This window comes from Jaculus jaculus, chromosome 9, assembly GCF_020740685.1.
Source record: "Jaculus jaculus isolate mJacJac1 chromosome 9, mJacJac1.mat.Y.cur, whole genome shotgun sequence".
In the NCBI taxonomy this organism is placed as follows: domain Eukaryota; kingdom Metazoa; phylum Chordata; class Mammalia; order Rodentia; family Dipodidae; genus Jaculus; species Jaculus jaculus.
Genome location: NC_059110.1, coordinates 94649708 through 94672389, shown reverse-complemented (window position 1 = coordinate 94672389; position 22682 = coordinate 94649708). Strand labels below are relative to the sequence as shown.

Sequence of the window (22682 nt, the reverse complement as noted above, 5' to 3'; positions counted from 1 at the left end):
GTAAATGCATTAGAGATTCTAAGATGGTACCTTAAGCATGTATTGGTACATGTACCTAGATCTATGAAGTTGAATTCACACTGATACTTACCGGTGAAAGCACACAGAGGAAGATAAGCATGTGTCTGGCCAGCCATATGACTCTGTATGACAGGCAGGCAATCTGTGTATATGCTGGTGCGGGTTTATGTGAGAGGCTTCTACTGTTTCTGTCACACTTCTCCCAAGTAATCACTGGGAAATGTATGTGTCAGAAAACAATATCTTTCATGCTTAAATATGTCTCAGCATATATAAATGAAACATGATATTGTGCCGGGCTAGATGCTGCACATTAACATTGTTTATCATTGATAGAATTAAATAACCCATGCAAAGCCCCAGTAGCATTTCTTACAATTTTATTTAACACTGTTATGGCCGAGAAGCATTTGGACAATGTACACATACACTGTTGATGACTGAAACAAACATGAAATTTATAGGAAATAAACACACAGCACACAAGTATACCAGAAGAGCATCATGTGAAAATCACGACTATCTCTATCCTTCTTTGGAACCCTCTTCCTGCCTCTGCTTTCCCAGCCCCGGTGAAAGCCTATCCCTTTACACTCTCCTCGGAAGCCTCTGCAAATGTGGCAAAGGGAGATAAAGGGAGGTGAGGATTTGGAGTGAGAGAAGAGATAACACTGCAGGCTCTGAGCTCTGGAATGCGGCTGCTCTTTCCAGTCGGTCAGAGGCAGGTCCAAACCCCAGAATATGTGAAACAGAGAGACCAAAGCAAGCATTTTTATAGCTTCCTCAGACCCTCAGGTTGACTGACAAAGTAACTCACTCAGAAGTAGGAAGATGAGATTAATAAAAATGGGTGCTGAAAAGATTAATAAAAATGGGTGCCTGCTTCTCTTATTTAAGGGGAAACTATAACCTTGCAGGGACCCAAATGAGAACAAGCTGGCTCATCTGCACAGATCTGCAAGCTCACCTTCCAGGAGGAAGGCTGGCTCCATTGTGAATGACCCAAGGCAAAGCAAAACTAAGGAACTGTGAAAGCGACGTCTCCATCTATGAGGCCAAACTGGGACGCGAGCAAGAAGACGCTGGAACTAGAAACGAGCTCTGTATAAGCTTCCCAGCCACTGGGCGCTTAAAAGAAATCACTTTTCGGAGAAGATGAATAAATGGCGCTTTTAGGTCTCTCCAAACTTTCCCAAGATTCAGGCCCAGATCTCACACGGAACCCTCATGCTCTGCTCCCCAACATCTGGTGCTATCATCCATGGGCTTTGTTTGGGGAAGACTGACCCAGGGAACTCTTCCCTCTGCATGCCCTCCTTCCCTGGAAATTTCTTTTTCTCACTACCTTTCCTTCTACTCAGACCTCCTGGGCTATGAGATCAAGGAGGCCAAGTCCAATTTGAACAGCAACTGGACTCATGCCCAGTCTGTAAACCCTTTGCTACCAGCAATGAAGTGGTTGCTGGCACTGTCTTTTCAGAAGGTCCCTGGCCCCTCTCTGCTAACAGGGGTATCAGCCAACCTGTGTGGGGACAACTAAATGCCAGCACCAGAGTCTTGTGTCATCCTTGTGCTGCTGAAGTCGGAAAGGTGGCTCTCCATGGCTGCCTCCTGGGTGAACACAGAAAAGAAAAAGGAAAAGTTTCGTAATGTTTGAATCAAAGTGTGGACAGCGAAAAGCACCCCACAGTGTGTGTTCACTCCCCAACACACACACACACACAACCTGTCCACACAGACAAAAATCATGCATTGTCACCACGGCTGAACGTTTCAGCGTTCAGTAATTCTCAGAGGCCCAAGGTTTTCAGCCAAATCCCAGGTCTGCGCACAAGGACACAGCATAAATCCCTCCCCTTATGAAAGGCCAGTCTGAGCAGATGGGACCACTCTTAAGTAAACTAGAGAGCTCTCCCTTCACCCAGCTCAGGAAAGACGGGGCTGGCCCTCCAAGCCTGGGAGCAGGGAGCCAGCCTAGCAGCAGAAGCTGTTAATTCAGAGGCTCATGTTCACATCTCCAACTTATCCTCCGAGGGGAGGTGTCCCCTTGACCACACAATCCTTCCTCCCTCCCCTCCCCAAGGGGAGTTCGAACTGGAGGAGGTTATTACAGAACAAGTGGTGGCCAGAGGTGAGAAATCAAATAGAGCTTGGGAGAGCTGGCTGGACAGGAGGAGGTGAGAGGCAAGGGCTCCACCACCTCAGTTTATCTCCAGGCCAAGTCTGGGAACATCACCCCACTTACCGGTAACTGCCTCATTAACATTTATTAAACAAAAGATTTTTTTTTTAATGAAGAAGGAAGAGAAAAGGAACTAAGTGCTGCATCGAGGTGGGTGGCATCTCATAAACTCCCTTCCACCCTCTGCTTGTACTGTACCAACTCCTATCCCAGCTCTTGCCCCTCTCCCCGGGTGTGTCAGAACGATACAAGGCAGGTGGATGGAGAAAAAGACAGACTCAGGCACCCCAGGTGCTCCCCAAGAAATGCATTGACTGTGAAATTACACCCGAGCTGGACAACTTACCACCACACAGGAACCCTTGGGGTACTGAAATAATTAACTTGCTAATCGGCTGCACCTTGCTCTTTCCTTTCTTCCTGGAAAAAATAAAAATAAAAATTGCAAATAGTCTTGCCATCAGATTGCAATGTCAGTCACTGGTAGATAAATGATGCTTTTGAAGAAACACACCCTCTGCTACCACACTGGCCGGAATGGGCCCTAGTGAGTCAGGCTTCTTCCACCTGCCCACCCGGCCTCAGGGGCACACAGAGACAAAACGTGTGTGGAGGGGCAGGGTTTTTCCATCCTCGGCACAGAGCTTTCTCATCTCCGCTAAGCTTTCTCGCTTCGGCCCTCCTTAGCCCGCTCACTGGCGTTAAACAGCCAAGATCCATGTAGAGAAAAGAGGACCGATTGGAATCGGAATAATAATCCCTGGCATTCGTCAGGCTTTAGCATTTACAAAGTGTTTTCACACATTATCTCATTCGGTCAGAGAACGTTGGGGCCAGAAGGGACCTCGGCAATCATTTAGCCCAATCCCCCGGATTACACATGGGGAAACTGAGGCCCAGAAAGGTTAAACAGCTTCCTCCAAAGCTGGGGACTGTATGGCCAGGTCCCCCTGCTCATTGTTGAGGGATTTTATAGTGCCTAAGAGCCTCTGAAACGAGACCAAGAATATGACCAGATTTTTTTTTATTCCATGACAGATACAGACCCAAGACATCAAACAATCAGTAGAGCAGATATAAATGTGAATAAAAGTTATTTCTGTAAGAAATGGCTTGGCGAGGGTTTGGTAGGAGGTTAGATGATAAGTCCGAGTCCTGAATGGAAGGCGTTAATTCAAACACAACCCTCTCTGTCTCTCTAACCCCCTCTTTTCCTAACAAGAACGTCATGAGCTTTGGGGATCTGAGACTTAATTTAGGGGCAGGTTGGCTGGTGGGGGCTCTTCTTGGATTCAAACCTGGCACCTAACCCTGAAGATTCTGCAGCATGCTGGGCTTGTGTGTGCATGTGTGTCCACGCAAAACATTAGATTTAGCAGAGAAAAACAGGCATCTTGATCCTTGCCCAGATCAGATGATTTGCAAATTAATGGATCTTTTTCCCCAAGGCTCTGAGAAGGTTAAAAATGATTTCTTGAGAAGGGGAGTTAGGGGTAGAAAATAAAAGCATATAAAATGTTGGGGGGGGTGTGGGAAAGAAGCTAAATGGATATGATTCTGCCAGGGACATACTTTCCTGTGAATGTTGTGTGTGTTTCTTTGGGGCTATCTGCCCCTATTTCCTGGGCCTGTTGGAAAGTAAGCGGTTCCTTTGTGTGTTTATTACTAAACCCAACTCTTTTCCCCTCTAAAACTCCGTCTTCTCCCTGTTGAGCTGACCACGCTTGTGGATTTATGAAGAGAGATGTTTTAGCAGAAATCCCCCAGAGTGTCCCATCAGCCCTAAATCCCAGGCCTGCTCACCCCCCCCCCCACCAAGACCCCATGACACACAGCATGCCAACACGGCTTCCTCTTGCCTATGCATTAGCCATCCATTGTGGCAACCTGACATCTCTCACACATAAAACCGTAAGAGAGAAATAAAATATCTGTCTCTTGGCGAAAATAAAGCTTTGCCTCCCTCCTGATGTATAGGATATAAAATAAAGCCGTGGCTCCGATAGTGGCTTTTCCTTATGCCAGAGTTGCCTTTGCACACACGGAGACAATGAAGACGGATGGTTTGGGAGGAGGCCCAGCCTCCTGGGGCTGCCTTCACCCTCTTTTATTATAGTCTCTCCCCACCTCCCTGCCTTTTTCTTTCTTCTTCACTTTCTTTCCTTTCTTGTTCCAATTTGCCCTTCTATTTGCCCTTCTCGTTCCTTCCCTTGGAACTTTATTCTTCTTGCACGCTCTTCCCTAAAGCGTGACCACGACTGTGAGAAGAGAACCAAGTTTCTCAGCTTCTCAGATATGCCCGCCATTTTTCCTGGTCTCCTCATTATCCCCAACTCACCCCGGATCTCCAGTCCCTATAAACAAATTCTGCCGGTAATGCTTGGAGACTTGCTTTGGTCAAATGTACAAATGTTCCCAAGGGACAATTAAAAATGGGGTGTTCTTTTTTCTAGGAAGCTGCCTCCCCCTCTCCTTTCTTTTTTTCTTTTCTTTTTTTTTTTTTTTTTTTTGAGGTAGGGTCTCACTCTAGCCCAGACTGACCTGGAATTCACTATGGAGTCTCAGGGTGGCCTTGAACTCACGGCGATCCTCCTACCTCTGCCTCCCAAATGCTGGGATTAAAGCCATGCGCCACCACGCCCGGCCCCCTCTCCTTTCTTATAGATCTCCATATCTACCTATCCTCTGAGGAGACCAACAGGCAAAGCTACTACCTCGCAGGGGTGAGAGTTGACATTCCCCTCTCAAAGCCCAGCCTGAAGCTGCATCAGTTTCCTCAGAGCCAACTCTGCAGACAAGTGACAGACCAGCAGTCCAGCATCCTCTCCTTCGCTGACTCAGCTCCTCAGCTCCGGGTCCTGAGGACTGAGCGCAGCTCCTGGAGCCCCTGCTGGGCCGCTCACCCTCACACAGGCAAGGGGCATGGCCACCGGCCTGCCCTCCCATGCGCAAGACACTTCCCTCCCTTTTTCTTCCTTTGTCCCCAGAGGTCTTGCAGTCGCCAGGTGGCATCTGTTCTGTGTGCCTCCCCATCTCTCAAACCTATGTCTCAGTAGGTTTGTCTCTAGAAGTTTCTCCAAACCTTTGCCCTGGCTACTCTTCTCTTTGCATCCCATCCTGGATGCTTCCCAGCCCATCCCAAATCTGCCCTGCTATGAGAGTAACTGCAGGAAGCATTTCAGGTTCTGGAAGAGAAGGAGGGGAGCAACTCTGGGTCTGGACCCTGGGGGCAGAATAGAAAGAAAGAGGAGCTATAGAGTGGCAAGTGGGTCATATGTGTGTGTGGGGGGGGGAGCTTTCAGCCTGAAATACTGAGTTCCCCAAGTGCAGGGCCATAGAAGGGCCTCGGTGTGTGTGGCCTGGTCATCTTAAGCCAAGAAGGCCTTTATTAATGCTGCCCAAATCTGGACTGAAGTCAGCCCCCAAAAAAGGAGGGAGTAGATGAGAAAAAAAGAGCCCAGAGCTGCCAAGTCTAGAACAAACCCAATCTCAATCCCATAGCATTGGGGTGTTCTGGTTCTTTCCCTCCTTCCCCACTTGATATCTCTCTAGATATCGGCAGTGACCACCGCCATTAGGTAAAGGGAGAGAGTCAATTAGTAAGAGGATTAATTACTCTGAGGCAGGAGCCCCGTTTGTCTTCCTTACGGGTGTGAGTGTGTGCTCAAACAGAGGAACACGGGCACGCACCCAAATACACATCGTTGTCACGCCGTCTTAGACGTTTTATTTATTTGTTGGATTCCTGCCCAGAGCCGCTCACAGGCTTTTCCACAGCCGCTGAGTCTCCCACCAAACACGCTGCTGCCTCTTTTCTCCTGTCCAGAAACAAGTCTGTCACACGCCCTTGCACACTTAGGCCCCAGCAGAAGCACGCACCCCCCCACACATACACACACACACTGGGAGCTGCGGGAGTCTCAGCTCCCAGCCTCTCCCTGCTATCTTTTCTGTCACTTGGTTTCTTTCTCTTTCCTTCTTCCTTTCTTGACATGTTCTGTTCTCTCTTTAACCCAGATTTCCCTCCTTTTCTCTTTCCTTCCTTCTTTCTTCATTCCAGAGCCTCTCTCTTTAACCCAGGCCGACAGGAAACTCGCTGTGCAGCCATGGCTAGAACTTGAGTCCGTGACAATTCTCCTGCCTCAGTTTCCCAAGTACTGGGATTACAGGCATGAGTCAGCACACTTGGCTTCCTTGCTGTTTCTTTTGGTCTACGCTTCCATGCATTTCTCCTGAGGGAATTTTCCTCTTTATATCTTCTTGCTTTTTCCACATCCCTTCTCTTTTTCCTGCCCTTATTCTCCTTCCTGCCCTTTGTCCTCACCTTTGTCTTTCTCTCTCCTCCAGTCTCTCCTCCAGGGCACCCTCTCTCTTTGCAGACTGATTGTCTCTGCTCTGATGCACTGAGATCAGCACACTCGACCTTGCAGCTCCACGCGCCCCTCTCCTCTTGCCCAGGGTCCCCCACCCCCACCCCCGGGCTCTCCTGGGAAGCCAGCGTTGTTTACCATGGCCAGGCACATACCATGACGCCCCGCCGGATGCTGCCCTTTCTCTGCCTTGCTGTCTCTCTTCTCTCTCACTTGGAAAAATGTGGTCAGGGGCAAAGTACACCCAGGAGCACCCGTGGCAAGCCCTCCTCCCCCAACTTCTCACCTTTGGTAGTACAGTCACCAAAAGATCTTGAACAAGCACCCATGCTTGGGGCTCCTGTGCGGGAGAGCGAAAATAGTAACAGTGCATCAGTCTCCCCTCCCATCCCCTTACCAGAGACAGTGATATGAACTATGGCACTGATGCATATAAAGAGAACGTTTGGGGAGTGGTGGGGTGAGCTGAACTGAGTCAGGAATGGAGTTACTGGGAAAAGGAAGGGAGGGCTTGAGAAAGCAGCGATCAGATTGGAAAGACCCCAGCCCAGCAGACCCCTGGGTCACATATGCTGAGTCTTCACGCGTTGGAACGGTGTTTGTTCTTGATGCAGGGCTGCTTGTGGATGGATGTGCCCAACCAACCCTTTCCTTCCTCTTCCTGCATCTACCAGGCTGGTACCTTGGTTCCTGTGGCTCAATACAGAGTAAGGGCTCATAGGCTGGGGCAGTCCCAGGTGCCTACTTTTACCTCTCATCCCTCTTTTCTGGGGACCGTGGACTGGACAAGAAGGGCAAGGAGGGAAGATCCTGGGATCAAATAGCAGCCCCATGGTGACTAAGAAAGAAGAGTCCCTATTTGGCGGGAGTCATTCAGGGACTTCGGGAGGATCAGGGGTGAAAACAGTCCACCTAGGAGGGCTGGCAGAATCTTTCAGATGTTTCAAGGAGTTACTCAGAGGAAAACGTGGACTATGGAAGGAAGCCACTTCCTGGACCCTCTGGGGCCTTTTCATAGGGTGCACTGGGAGTCCTGTAGGGGAGATTTCTGAGGCTACTCAGTGATGGCCAGGCATCCAAATGGAAGCTCAGGGCACCCCTGGTAAGTGGATGCGGGTCTGTGTGACTTGGATGGATGCAAAGTCGGAAAGCTCTTGTGTCTCTGAGAAGGCAGTGTGGCTATGGTAAGAGTTTGAGCAGGAAAGGTTGGGAATCTTCGGTGATAGAGATAGATAGATAGATAGATAGATAGATAGATAGATATGTATAGATAGATATGTATGTATGTATACAAAGCTGAACTGAGCTGAGCTGAAATAGCTTTGGAGATGGTCAATTTTTTTCTCCGTGTCTCCACGACCGATTGCATTTTAAAATACAAGCTCAATGGAAAAGAAGAACCATTAGTCTCCTGTGCTGCCGTCACAGAAGCGTTAAATCTGGACTTTAAACCTAGAGTCCGGAGCCAAGAGGCACGCCTTGCATTGCGCTCCTGGACTCCCTGTAGACGCCCCGGTTGGCTCCGCGGACCTGTATACCGTGCCATCTGGACGCGGGGACAAGCAGATCCCCAAGCACAACCCTCATCCCAACTCCAGTACCGCGCTGGACTGTCCGCCAGAAGGGACCCGCTTTCTCCCACATTTGGAGCTCGAAACCCTGGCAGCCCAAATTGATAAAGCAATCTCTTCCTGCCTATTGAAGGAAGGTGCGGGCTCGGGTTCTGAAAAAGCGGACAGCGGAGTCCAGGTGTCCATCGCAGGTCGGGGCCACAACCGCTCCCCTACCCAGCCTCCCCCAGGCCCCTCTGCTTTGCCTGAGAAGGAGCCCAGCTAGGGCGAGGCCTCGCCCCCTGGGACTGGGACCTCCATAGATTCCAGAAAGGAGCGGTTGAGTCCTGGGCGCTAGCAGCTAGCACAGTGACAGCTGGGGTCGGGGGTGGGGGGCGTTGGGGGCCAGTCTTTCACCTCCACAGCGGGCAGGAAGGCGCCCCGGGTGTGGGGAACCGAGGACCCCCCCACCCCCACACCTCGAGGATGCTACCGCCTCCAGGGGTGTCAAAATACTGGATACTAGTAGACTGTTCCAAGAAGTGATGGGCGCGAAGTGAAGTCCGAGCCCGCAGAGCCCGCCTGCTCTATACCAGGCGCAGCCCTAAATCCAGGCCTGAGTAGGGCGGGTAGAGGGGGTGATGAGCGCCAACCAGTCAGCACCCTGGTCTGCAGCTGCTCCACCCGAGCCCAGGTGTGTAGGTGCATGGGGGAGCGAGAACGGCATTGGAGACCTGGCACTCCAGGAGGGGGCAGAACGCCAAGAAGGCAGAAGGCAGGCCCTGGCGCCTTTGGCGTCCAATGGAAAGCTTTCCGGCAGAGTCTGTTGGAGAGCTTTGGAGTTGCAGGACGGTATCCGCGGAGACAGCAAAGGGGGCGTTGACAAAGCCCAGAAAACCCGTCACCGAGCGCAAGCAAGATTCGCGGCGGTGTCTTCCCTGTTCGTCCGAAGAGGGTATTCTATTTGTACAGCCCGATCCCTGCCAGCCGATCTGAGTTTACTTCCAGATGCTTCCAGAGCTCAGCCAACAGCCAGGAGCGGACCCTTGGTCCTCTGGGCCCCGGGTGCATCGGCGAGGATGATCCAAAGACCTATTCCGAAATACCAACTAGACCGGGCAGCCCCCTCCACCCTTAATTCCTTCCATATATGGGCTAAATGAGTGAGCTTTCCTAGAATATCCCCCTAAAAATGGGGACCAAAAGGAACCTCCCAGCTCTTCCTTCAACTTTTACTTTAGAACAACTGCGGGTTAAGTCTAGGCAGAGTGCGATCTCAACGGAATTTGAGAGTTGACATGAGTGCGCCGGGAACCTAGAATGATTCTTGGAAGCTCGGGCGCTCAGGGCCAGGATGTGACCCCACGTCTGGGAAGCTCTGCCGCCGCCGTCCCCCTCCCCACGCACGATGCAGTGGTCCAGTGTTCATGTCCCAAGAGGAATTAGAAAATGCATACCTCCTTAAAGACTAAACTCGGGAAAGTGTGGTTGGCTAGTGTGGAGGAATTGGTACTAGCCCAAGCCTAGAAAAGAGGAGGCCAGCCGGCGCGCAGCGCACCTCGGCGACGCCCCAGGGAGACCTCTCCTCCCTCCTCCCCCGGGCTGCGGGACCCCCGCGGCTTCCCACCTAGTCGTTTGTTTTTGTTTGGAGAAGGAGTCTCCGGATCGCACTTTTCTCACAACTTCTCGCCGGAGTTGCAGCTCCACACCCGAGGCGCTTCCCCACCCACTGCTTCCCCCCCTTCCGGGCGGCGCGTCTCCGGCCGACCCTCCTCCCCACCGCCCCCACCAGGAAGCCGCCCGAATCAACTTTCCAAGAGCGCGCGGCAGGAGCCCGACACGCAGGCCTCCTGGACACCCGGGCCCGGAGGACTTTGGATGGATTGGGGGAGGGAGGGGACACTGAAAGGACCGAAGGAGGAGGAAGATTTCAGATGCCAAGCGCCCCCTACCTCTCCAAAGACTCGCTTCGTACCCCGGGACTTTCTACCAGGTCAAAGGAGCAAGGGGTTGGGGAAGATGCCAATACCTAGAGAACTGCAAAAGCGGAACAGTTGCCCCCAGGACCGCCCGGGCTTCCAGACCCAGCCGCACCCCGAACCTAACCAGGCTTGCCGTGGGATTGTCCTTAACCTCCAGTAGAACTCTGGCATTTCCCCCCTCCTCACCCATCACCCCCAGTTACCTATTCCCGGCCCCTCCCATTCAAGCCAACACCTTACCAACCCAGGTGGGGGCCGAGTACCTCTCCGTGGCCGGTCGCCCGCGCCGCGCGGGGCCGCGGGTGCCGCCGCCGCCACTGATCCTCTAAACGCGGTCTCGCCGCACTCTCCCCGGCCGGGGGATGCAGAATGGTTTACAGAGGGACCGCAAGGCGCTGATTGGTCGCCGGCCGCCGTGACGTCGGCGGGCGCTGCATTAAGGCGAGGGGGCTTCCAGAGCTCAGCCAACAGCCAGGAGCAGTGACCGAGCCGCTGGAGCTGGGGAGAGAGAGAGAGAGACGCACCGGGGGTTAGGCAGACCGGGCCAAGGAGACCACGGGACCGAGGGGACGCGTGTCCGGAGAGAGCCACCGAGCAACCGAGACCCGGGAGGCGACCTCGGTGGGCTGCGCGCAACTATTCCAGCCGCTGGCCTGACCGTAGCCGCTGCGCCAGGACATTTATCCTAAAGCTCTCCAAGCCGCCCCATCCCCCCGACTCTTCTTCGCGTGGCGAAAGGAAAGGGGGAGAGAGAAAGGAAAAAAAAAAAGGGTAGGGGGGAAGGAAGGAGACTTAAAAGGGGAAAAACCGCATTTGCCAAAACAACGAGGAAAAGAGGTGGGGAAGGAAAAAAGGAGGAAAAAAAAAAAAGGAAAGTGGAGCGAGCGACTGTGCGGGGCTGCTGGCCGGGCATCGGGGGAGCTGGAGCCGAGCGATGCGGGGCTGTGCGCCTAGGCGGCGGCGACTTGTGACTGAAGCCAGGATGCTGGGCCAGGCGCTGTGAAGAGCCGAGAACCTCCCCGGAGGAGCCCGAGAGCCCGGGAGGGCCGCCCCGAGGACACGGAAGGCCGCCTGGCAGGCCACCGGCCCAGGTGACGGGGCCGGGGCGGTGGGGAACGGAACGGAACAGAGCGCGCGTCTGGCTGAAATCCCCCCGAAGTTGTTCCTTTCTGGTTTCGACTCACAAAATCAAAAAAAAAAAAAACCAAAAAAAACAACAACAAAAAACCAACAACAACAAAAACCCACTTCTCCGAAAGGAGGGAAAATTAAGCAACAACTGCAATCAACAACAAAAAATCTACTCTGTTGTCAGCCGTCCCTCCTCCCCTCGGCCTGCCCCTGTCCCCTCCCCAGGGCCCAGCGCGGGGCGACTGTCCCAACCCCGTTGCAAGATGCCGGCAGTTTAGGATCCAAAGCTTCCTCTCTCTGTCCTTTTTTTCCCCCCTTTATTTCATTTTTTTTAAAAAGAGGAGGAACCCCCGGTGGTGGGCAAGCCTGGCACGCACACCCACGCCTTCACATCCCAACAAAAGCAGATGCACTTTGACTTCTGACAGCTCTACCTCAAGCCGGAGAGAAACCAGCGCCTCGCTTCCCGAACCCCGCTCTCACCCGGGCGGCGTCTTCCTCTACTTCTCCGGCTTATTTATTTCTTTCTGTTCCCGGTGACCTTCACTCCTCCGCGGGCACTGGGCAGAGGAGCCGCTTTCTTGCCCTCCCGAAACTGCTCTTCCTTGCCTGGGGAAGCGGAGGTGGCGCTGCTCCATCCCGGGGCTCTGGGACTCCCCGGTTGTCCCTCGCCGCCTTAGAGTTTCTCCCCCTCTCTTGATTTCCCTGGGGCGGGTTTGGGGTTGCACGGGCGGAGAGGGGTGTGCCGGTATCTCCTCTTTTTGGAGGAACTGGGCCTTTCAGGCTGGTCGTCTTCGGAGTCTTGTCCTGGTCTCTCCGGGCCTCACCCGACCAAACCAAAGACCATGGTGCACTGTGCGGGCTGCAAAAGGCCCATCCTGGACCGCTTCCTCTTGAACGTGCTGGACAGGGCCTGGCACGTGAAGTGCGTGCAGTGCTGTGAATGTAAGTGCAACCTCACAGAAAAGTGCTTCTCCCGGGAAGGCAAGCTGTACTGCAAGAACGACTTCTTCCGGTGAGTACCGCCCTCCCGCACCTCCCAGGCTAGCTTCGGATCCGAGGTCACCGAGGCCGTGGCCGCATAGAGGGGACGCACAAGTCTCCACTCTCTCCACCAGCCGGCTTGCAGGGGGCCGGGGGATAAGCTACCTTGTTTGGTGTAGGCAAGTGTGTGCGGTCCGGGGCTTTGGCTGCACGTGCCTGGGAAGAAAGGGTCTGAGCCCGCCTCGGCCCTGGAATCTCTGGGCTCGTGGAAGAGGTAGGAAAGCTTCTGGAGGTGTAACTCCAATCCGTGCCTTCCAGGGAGCCAAGCTCTCCGGGACCTACGCTCTCTCGGGGGCTTACTTTTTCTCCAGGCTGAGCTCGCTCCAGCCACTTCCTTTTCCTTAGGTGAGCGATCTTGGCGGGAACCCGAAGTCTTCTGGGTGCATGTCCCGGGGTCATAATAGCAGCCGTAAAAGGGCTCGACCTTGAGGACAATTCTGCGCGCCTAGGAGTCTCTTCAAACCCGGATTGGCCTCTAAGCATTGAGCTGGGAGAGCTGCACTGGAGCGGCCAAGATTTGGCCTGGGCCCAGGAACCTTCCCAGCTGCTGCCCCGCCGGGCAGGCTATCTTCCAGGGAGAGACCCTGCTCGTTGGAGCCGGGTCTCTATTCCCCTCTGTTTAGCATTTTGGCATTTTGTCCTTTCTTTTCTTTTTTTAAAATTCTCTCAATCTCTCTCTCTCTCTCTCTCTTTATTTTGAGGTAGGGTTTTGCTCTAGCCCAGAATGACCTAGAATCTAACTATGTAGTCTCAGGCTGGCCTCGAATTCACAGTGATCCTCATACTTCTGCCTCCCCCCCCCTCCCGTGCTGGGATTAAAGATGTGCGCCACCACACCAGGCTTTAATAGTCATTTCTTAAACTTGCTATTTTGCCACCTCTGCGCACACAAACACAGCAAGAGAAGAACCGCCTCAAATGCAAAATGTAATCTCGCTGTGCACGTTTAAATCTCTCAGTTTGCTTGGTTGTCCTGGTCTCAGTTTCTGCTCTCAGCCTGTGGTGATAGATCAAATACGGGGAAAGGAAGCCGCCCGGGCCCCTTCGCCCTAGGCCTAGGACTCTGCAGTCTCCAAAGCCTCTTCAGGACGCGGGGCGCAGGGTCGCGAGGAGAGTGGGAGCAGAGCGCTCCGCAAAGCTGCTACTTCTGGGTGGACGCGCTTTCGTGCGCTTTGGCTGAGAGCGGGAGGGCCGCGAACTACATTTGCTCATAGCGGGGTCCTCTAGGCCTGCCGTCGCCCCCCCCCCCAGCAAAGCTCTCCAGGGCATCTAAAGCCCAGCCGCGACTCCCACTCGCGCCAATCTGCCAGGCTTTGCGCATGAATGTGGCAGCGGCCCAAGTAACCGCCGCCTGGGCTCTCCGCGTCGGTGTTTGTTTACCCACCACGGGGATCCGACCTCGTTAACCCCCAGCCGGGGTCCTTTTGTGGCGAAGGAGAGGCGACGCTGGCAAGAGAGCACGGCAGTCTGGGTACATTTATGTGGAGTTCTAATCCAAATTTGGCTTCTTTGAATCTCTCATTGGAAAACGTGGACCCAGGCCCGCTTCGGCCCGCATCCCCCTTCCCCAGCCACTTTGACACCTTTTCCCACGGCGCTGTTTCCTCCTGGGGACAATGTCTGGGCAGGAGGCTGGAGTTATGGGGCAGCTTGGGCTGCTATCTCTAACCGTGTATTTCCTCTACCCCCCCTCCATGTCCTGCGTGTCTGTCTGTCTGCCTGTCTCTCTCTCAAATTCCTCCTTTGGTTATTTTCATCCTGTGCTCCTGGCCCCTGGTCCACCTCTGCCCACCCCATGCAGATGTTTTGGTACCAAATGTGCGGGCTGCGCGCAGGGCATCTCCCCTAGCGATCTGGTGCGGAGAGCTCGGAGCAAAGTGTTTCACCTAAACTGCTTCACCTGCATGATGTGTAACAAGCAGCTTTCCACCGGCGAGGAGCTCTACATCATCGACGAGAACAAGTTCGTCTGCAAAGAGGATTACCTAAGCAACAGCAGTGTCGCCAAAGAGAACAGCCTCCATTCGGGTGAGGCCCGGATTCCCAGCTGACTAGGACAGGGTGTCTTGGGGGAGGAAGGCTCACCCAGGCCCCTTGCTCACGTGTTCTTTCCCTTCTCCCCAGCCACTACGGGAAGTGACCCAAGTTTGTCTCCGGATTCCCAAGACCCATCGCAAGATGACGCCAAGGACTCAGAGAGTGCCAATGTGTCCGATAAGGAAGGGGGCAGTAACGAGAATGACGACCAGAACCTAGGCGCCAAGCGCAGAGGACCTCGCACCACCATCAAAGCCAAGCAGCTGGAGACGTTGAAAGCGGCATTTGCAGCTACGCCCAAGCCCACCCGACACATTCGTGAACAGCTGGCCCAGGAGACCGGCCTCAACATGCGTGTCATCCAGGTCAGAGCCCCTCTGCTCTCAGTTCCTCAGAGGCCCGCGTGGCCAATAAGAAGACCCAGGCAGAGCCTGAGAAAGTTGGAGGGGGCGGAGGGTGATTAGGGATGCCTGGGAAAGGCTGCCTTTTACCTTGGGGCATCAGGAATCTCCTCTTCACCATCCAAAAAAAACGGTGACCCTGGCTGTGGACTGGGAAGGATGGGGATCTGGGTTTGAGGCTGGAGGAAGGCACGCTGACCCAGCACAACATTGATAGCCAGCCACTTAAAAAAAAAAAAAAAAAATCCTGCCCCAACCCTACTCTTGTTAAAAGGGTACATGAAGGTGGCTGAGGGCTCCACAAACAATCAGTTCCTCTGGTTTTTGCACAACATGATCTCATGCTCTTCCTCTTTAAGTTCACAACCCCAACTTTGTGGGTCTCTGGCCCACAAGCCCCAGCACAGAGGGCATCCTGGATTGAAGGGGGGTGGTTCTATGGAGAAGTCAGCTCTGCCTGGGTGCAGTCTGCGGTGGGATATGGCCGTGAGGTTATCTGCAGGTAGCTGGACCTCTGCATTGGGAGGAGGCCAGATGGAGTGTGATTTAGGCAGCAGGAGTCTGGCTCAGTGTTAGGTGTAGGATCAGTGCGCCTGGAGGCTTTGTAAGACTGTGGGTTGGGAGGGTGATTGTGTCTTGGCGCTCAGCCCTGCAGGCAGCCTTCAGCAGGCTCTGAGGCCTCTTCTGGAGGCTGTGCAAACCTGTGCTCATGATTGTAGGGTTGTGGCTCTGTCACTATCGGTGAGAGACAGTGTATGTTTGGCACTGGAAGATTGTGTGTGGGTGTTAAAAGGAGATTGTGGGTTTTGGTGTCACTGCCCTCTGTGAGGGGGAGGCTGTGTGTCTGTCACTATCATGGGGTGGTGGGGGGGCTGCAAGGAACCGCGAAAGGGAAGTTTTGTGGGGGGGGGGGAAGAGAGACTGTTTTGGAAAGGTTCACTGTCTTATGTGCGTACAGTCCCTGAGACAATGTAGATGACAGTATGACTGTTAAGAAATAATAAGGCTGCGCACAGCTGTTTCGCATTCGACGTGGCAATTTGGTCTACTTGGGCCAGAGGGCCTTGGTTCATCAATGTCTGCCCTGCCCAGTCCTGAGACCTCAGTCCTATAACCCCACCGCGGCGTCCACACCCGAGCGCGCGCGCCTGCGTCCCTGGAAGCCAAGTGGGCGAGCGGAGCAGTGGAGGGGAGAGGAGCTAGGTACCATCACACGTGGGGCAGAGGGGTCTCGGTGGTCTCACCCCGCGCTTGTGTGTCTCAGGTTTGGTTCCAGAACCGGCGCTCCAAGGAGAGGAGGATGAAACAGCTAAGCGCACTGGGCGCCCGGCGCCACGCCTTTTTTCGCAGCCCGCGCCGGATGCGGCCGCTCGTGGACCGCCTGGAGCCGGGCGAGCTCATCCCCAACGGACCCTTCTCCTTTTACGGAGGTGAGTGTGCCGCGCAGCCAAGTCGGGGCTAGCTTCGCTGGAAGCGGGAGGAGGCGCCCCTCACTTTTGTTGAGAGCTGCGTGTCCAGGGAAGAAGGGCGGAGGGTGGGAAGAAAATCTGGATAGGTGCTGCTGGGACCCCAAGGCCAAATTCCCGACACCTAGGAGGAGGGTGCACTGGTAAGGTAGCAGCTCTGGGCGTTGCGCCACGTCGCCTCCCGAATCCCGAACCTTGCGGAGAGCCAGTCTCCCTGCGCCGCCCGCCCTCCGATGCCCGCAGGCGGTCTTCCCAACCCGATCCGTCCCTCCCTCCCGACCCTGGCCTCCACCCTGACCCGGTCTTCCTTCGCCACCCTGCAGATTACCAGAGCGAATACTACGGTCCCGGGGGCAACTACGACTTCTTCCCGCAAGGTCCTCCGTCCTCGCAGGCCCAGACGCCAGTGGACCTACCCTTCGTGCCGTCGTCCGGGCCGTCGGGGACGCCTCTGGGCGGCCTGGATCATCCACTGCCCGGCCACCACCCGTCGAGCGAGGCGCAGCGATTCACCGACATCTTGGCGCATCCTCCAGGGGACTCGCCCAGCCCCGAGCCCAGCCTGCCCGGGCCTCTGCATTCCATGTCGGCGGAGGTTTTCGGACCCAGCCCACCCTTCTCGTCGCTCTCGGTGAACGGTGGGACCAGCTATGGAAACCACCTGTCCCACCCCCCTGAAATGAACGAGGCGGCCGTGTGGTAGCGGGGGGTCTCACGCGGTCTGCGGAGCTTGTGGTTGTACAGAAATGAACTTTTATTTAAGAAACAAAAATAGGACAAAAATAAAAAAAAGGAGGAAAAAGAACACAGAAAGTAAGCCTCACGCTCCTCTTCCTCCGGCCTCCTTGAGGGACCATTCTCAGTTTGGGGGAGACCGGATGGGAAAGGGGGGGCTATAAACTAGGATCCAAATCCGCCTCGCGTTGGGACTGGGATTCACGCACTGGCGGGCGAAGTGCAGAACTGGGGCTCCGGAAGGGGAATGCAGAGCTCTCCCCACCTCTCACCTGGACCCGGATCCGTGGACAGACTCTGCGGACCTGTCTGTGCCCCTGGCCGGCAGAACGACGAAGTCCGTGCCCACTGCTGGCGCTCAGTCTTGGGCGATGCCAACAGACTGGGGAGGGAGGCCCTGAGGCGCACTGCCGGGGGAGGGAGAGAAGTGGGCCAGGGGCGCTCTCCAGCCAGCCGGGAGGGTCCTAGCTCTGGCATATCCCTTATTAATGTTGTCTCAGAGTTCAGTGACAACGTCAACAAACTCTATAACTTCAGAAACACCGACCTGCTGTGCATCAGGTGGGACTCTCTCTATATATTTTTGTCTATCTGGGTTTTTGATTTTTGTTTTTGCCAAAATTGCAAGATTCTAAGTGTAAAGCCCTCAATATCAACTGTTCTACCTTCACAACAAATCTCTCTTTTACACACGCACGCGCGCACACACACACACACACACACACACGCACGCACGCACCCACGCACCCCACAGGATGGCCTCCAGCCAGACCTCTCAGTAAAATGACTTGAACATGAGCTGTACAAGAAAAGTATTCTACCTTCACACACAAAAGTTTAAAAAAAAAAGACTATGGAACTAAAAACAGTCAACTGTTTACGTATGATGTTAAATTCAGGAGTTCAGTGTTTTACTAATATATCCTGTTTTGAAACCTCTTGTTCAAAAACAAAATGTTTTGAACAATCAACCAAAATTGTTCTTTTTTTTTTTTTTTTCCTGTAGATGTTCTGACAGCTTTGCAGGGCTTTCGGCTCACTGTGCTAGTATGTAAAAAGGTGTTGTTTACACGAGGCAAAGAGAAAACATGATATTCAGACAGTTGCCAAATAGAATAATGATAGCACAAAGACTGTAATGGTGCCTGGCACCAGCAACCCGAGGAAGTGTTAAAAAAAATAGTGTTACAAGGTTTAAAAAAAAACATCTTTGCTAATTTTTAGTCCTGTTGAACATTCATGGAATTGTTAATATGACTTATATAGACCCACACAGGTTTTATTTTTGTGTCTTTAAAATAAAAGTCCAAAATATTTAAATTTTATGGTCAAATATGCAGTCAACAGCTGCTACTTTTTCTTTATATATTAAATTTCTCATATGTCTTTTATTGTTCTAATAAACCTAAGCTTGTGTGACCTCCAGTGCATATTAGACCATTCACTGTATGAAAAAAAAAACATGTTGAATAAATTTGTGAGTTTTTAATAAAAATAGAAAATCTGATGTTTAGATAATTGGTGTGGTATTTGATGTTTTTAACGACTAAAGGGGAGTCCTGATGGGGTGTTGAGTGGACCCTCAGAAGCCAGGAGGAAGAGAGAGAGAGAGAGGCAGGATTGGGGTGACAAGTCTGTTTTTACCTTGACTGTGGCTGGGCATGGTGCTGTGGCTGAACCCCTTGGCTAAAGCAAGCCAAGCTTTCCCTCTCTGGCTTCCCCGCTGTTATTAAACACAGGTTTGCATTTCGTGGATTTAACTGATACAGCTGAAGAGATATTTGCTGATAAGTTAATATAGAATCTGAAATAGAAATCAAATCCATGGCTAAAAAATGAGTGGCTTCAGTCTATGATTGGGCTTGAGATCCAAAGCAGCCTCTTTCTTCTCCCCCTGCGCTTGCAAAAACCCAGCTTGTGAATGTCACATACTTGTAAATATATAGTTAGAGGTGGTCTTTTTCAGTTTCGATTCATTTTCCCTAGATAATCCTGCCTTCTAATTTCGTGGGTTGAAAGATAAAGTGAAATGAATATATAATATAACTAGAAATGAAAAACTTTAATCCCTTTCACAGAACTGATAAGAAATTGTTATTTTATAGTATTTGTTACATTTGAAGTTCCCCAGGAGGAAAACTGTTTTGCTTGTCATAAGATAAATATTAAGTTTCTCTGAAAGATGAAGAAAACTAACTAATATAGAAATCAAATTTCAACTGGGAGTTATCAATAGGTTCTTGAAAGTAGTTCAATTCTTTCCAAGCTTTTATGAGAGATGGAAGAAGTGTGAATGTTACCTACTATGAAATATGTGTGGGTGTATGAGCATATTTGAATATCAGACACTTAAAGTTCCAAAATTTCTTTACCCTATCACTTAGATTTCAGTCTGCATTACTTACTTATTTAAAAAAAAATCAGAGGTTTTTACATTAAATCCTATGTAACTTCCAGCGATGCTTTCAATATTTTCTTAAGACACAGCCAAGTTTATCTTTCCTATAGAGAAGGGTTTAAAATAAGCAATATTTCACCGTGTTCCTATGATGGCTTATCTAATGGTGGGGGAGTTACTATCAGGGAGGAATCTGGCAGTGTTTGAGAAATAAAAATTTATGAAATACAAGGGAGATTTCTGAAACTCTTAGCCTCTGCATACAACACGTTTCCTTTATCTGCTTTATATGCAGTCACTGGACTTGCATGTTTCCCCCCTTTAGCATTTATATACATTAAATCATAGCTAACATTCATTATAGCCACCACCCTGTATCCCTCTCCCTTAAAGACATTCATTTAACTGCTCATCGGGAAGCGGCATTTTCCTATCAAGGCTGCTGAATTATTTAGCGGCTTTATTGTGGTATTGAGTATTTGATAAGAAGAGCTTTAGAGTTGGGCAGACGGTGTGGATTCAATTTTAACAGTGGCGGTGTCTCAGTCTTGCCCCTCTGCAGTATTGTGAAATGTGGCGAATCCTGGAACAGGTGACAACATGCAGCATTCTAACCTGGAACCTAAGGCTGGGAAGAAGAGATCTAGAATGTCAGGGTCTGGCCCTGTTCCCATCATCGCTGGGCTCCTCCGCAGGGGAACGTGGCAGCATCCCGGCTTGGAGCTCTCTCCTCAGACAGGGCTGCCTCCTCTTGACCCAGCGGCTTGGAGCTCTCTCCTCAGACAGGGCTGCCTCCTCTTGACCCAGCGTGGCAGCCCTGTACTATGCCCCAGCCAGCCATCTTTGAGCCATCATCTCTGTGCCTCCTTGCCACCTGTCCTCAAAGATCCAGCCTCATCTATGAGGGCAAGGGAGCCATAGCTCACCTCCTTAACTGTCCAGACTAGCCAAGGCTTGGTAGGCTGTTCTGATGCAAGATAAGGTGAGGCAGGCGCATCAGTGGACAATGGAGACAGACTGGAACCTAAGGTTTGATGCTGTTTAGGAAGACAAGCAGGTTAGAACCTGGCTTCCCTAAACTCTTAAAACTCTGGTTGTTTCTGACAATTTGGAAGGAGGTATCTAATGTCACTGCTGCCCAGCTTTGGGCCACTTTGCAACTTAGACAGCAGCCAAAGGGGAGTGAACCTCGAGCCTGCCTTTCCTCCAGTGGACAAACTGCTTACCGTGTACCCTCTCTGCTCATCTCATCTGCTCTCATTTGTTAGCGCACTGAAAGCGTGAACGTTCTCCTAGGAAAATATATCATCCTTGACGTGGCCCCTTCCTGCAACATACCTTCCATCTCCATCCTCACTCCACCTCAGTCAAGAGTCCCTCACCCACATCTCAGCAAAGTAGAATGTACTTAGAGAAGGAACTCCACAGGAAGAAATTGAGAGATTTCTCACTTGCCCTATGTCTTAACTTCCCTGAGTTGCAAATTAAATTCTAGATTTTTTTTCTACTTCCTTCTACTTCAGGAATCCTCCTCTTGAAGTAAGAAAAACAGGAGAAGCAATTTTCTTAGGGGAGGAGTGGGCTGAGAGATGTGTCACAAAGGTGACTCAGTTTCCTCCCCCCCCCCCAAAAAAAAACCCACTTCCCAAGTCAGCTGTAAGCAGGACAGGGAAGGGAGAATTGGTAAGCCTCAAGTGAGCCAGCGGTGTCCCGTTTGCCTGACAATTTAGAGTTGGTCTCTGCCCTCCCTCCCTCCGTCTTTTCTCCTGACTTTGAAGGACAGGTTTCTAAGCCCTATTAGTGCCCGAAATAGCAAGGGAAAAGGATTCAGTGAGGTGGGAGAACATTTTTGTTCTTTGAAGCTCAGAGCGATGGCACCTTGTAGAAGATTTAGGACTACATTTTTGCTCTGGAGGCCCACACTGCAAATATAGCAGGGTGTCAACACCCCTTCTCTTGCAAACTGTGGACAATCATAATGATGTTTTATTTGCCCGAGTTTCCTTCCTAATCTGACATTGTTTCCCTTCCCTCTGAGGGGGTTTTACAATCTGGTTCTTTTTACTCCGCAGCCACGTTCATTTTCACCCAGGAGCCAACTAGGAACCAGGGCATCGAGCAGGCAGTGCTAAAGTTATGATCTGTTATTGCTTGAATCTGAGGGCTTCCTTTGAGCTTACACAGGAGACACAGGGGAGCTAAGAGTTGTCCATGTTGCTGAGATCTAGGATCCAGTCAGCCTGGGTTGTGCTCAGGAAGGGGCACTGTCAGGGTACCATGTCTTTTTATGGGATTCTGTCGCGGCAGCTTTTCCATGTACAGTGGGGTCTAGGTCTTTATAGAAGACTTTCAACAGACACTGGCAGGATAGACCACTTTGTACTCAAGCTTACTATTCTTCACTGTAGTTTGTGTTTTCATGTTTGTTACCCCCAGTCCCAGACAGATCACTGTGGGGAGAATCTAACATACCCACCTTGCATTTCATCTAGCAGTGTCTGCCACATAGTGGGCAGACAGGGAATGCTTGATGAAGTAAAGAGGATGTAAAGGGTTTGCATTGCTCTATGTACTCGAGTGCAATTAAATTTATCTTATTACAGTCTTCATTTTTTTGAATCTATCACTCGAAAGGCAGACCTGGGGTTTGGTTTGGTTTTGCATCTGTGCACCAGTTTCAAGGGCCTGGGTGCGCCTTCATCTCTGAACAGGAAAACTATCAATATCGACGATATCGAAGAGTGTGCACTACTCACTGTGGCTTGCTCAGGCAAGGCTACTTGGAAAAGCTATAGGAACAATCTAGAATTGTATACAGCCATGGTGATTCCTAATTATTCCTATGAATAAAGACGCCAATAGTACACACACACACACACACACACACACACTCGCAAGATTCCCACATTCAGCCTGCTGAAGGGCCAAAGATATGTGTGCCCGGCCCCAGATTCCTCAAACATTGTTGAAAAGCACAATCAATTTTGGGTCGGACTCTCTGCTTGCGCCAGCGCATCTCTGACGTTCGAGAAGCTTACCCTTACCGCCTTCCTTCACAAATCAGCCACCGTGGGCCACGGCTAGACCACGCTTTATTCCTAACCGAACCTCGCACAAAGCTCGAGGCATATCTCGTGCAGGGGGATATGGGCGGCGCGCGGCGCAACCCGCGTTCAGGGCCAGAGGCGGTCACGTGCCCCAGCGCGCTCCCGAGCAACCCTACTCGCCGCCGCGACTCTCGCGCACGCGCGCCTGCGTCTCCATCCTAGCGACGCCGGGAGTGACGCGAAGGCCCCGCCCCCTCCCTCCCTCCCGCGCGTGCGTGCGTGCGTGCGCGCGCGCGCGCGCGCCTCCCGGAAGTTGGC

General features: G+C 52.1%; 1 protein-coding gene and 1 long non-coding RNA gene across 5 annotated transcripts; one reads left to right on the top strand and one right to left on the bottom strand.

Annotated features, from left to right (window-relative positions):
* Positions 1 to 384: 384 nt before the first annotated feature.
* Positions 385 to 10415, bottom strand: LOC123463451. Of its 4 annotated transcripts, none has more exons than XR_006638946.1 (5): positions 10346 to 10366; positions 6860 to 6913; positions 5894 to 6021; positions 2550 to 2623; positions 385 to 1632 (listed from the first exon to the last, which is right to left on the bottom strand). It is a non-coding gene; the product is annotated as an uncharacterized LOC123463451 (long non-coding RNA). The 4 variants fall into 4 exon arrangements; XR_006638944.1 differs by lacking the exon at positions 10346 to 10366 and adding an exon at positions 10076 to 10153; XR_006638945.1 differs by lacking the exon at positions 10346 to 10366 and adding an exon at positions 9751 to 9846.
* A 114-nt stretch (positions 10416 to 10529) lies between these two features.
* Lhx1 (LIM homeobox 1) lies at positions 10530 to 18372 on the top strand. Its single transcript, XM_004664540.3, has 5 exons — positions 10530 to 12251; positions 14082 to 14308; positions 14405 to 14682; positions 15983 to 16148; positions 16508 to 18372. The coding sequence occupies exons 1-5, from the start codon at positions 12082 to 12084 to the stop codon at positions 16885 to 16887; spliced, it is 1221 nt and encodes a 406-aa protein (XP_004664597.1). The 5' UTR covers positions 10530 to 12081; the 3' UTR covers positions 16888 to 18372.
* Positions 18373 to 22682: the final 4310 nt, after the last annotated feature.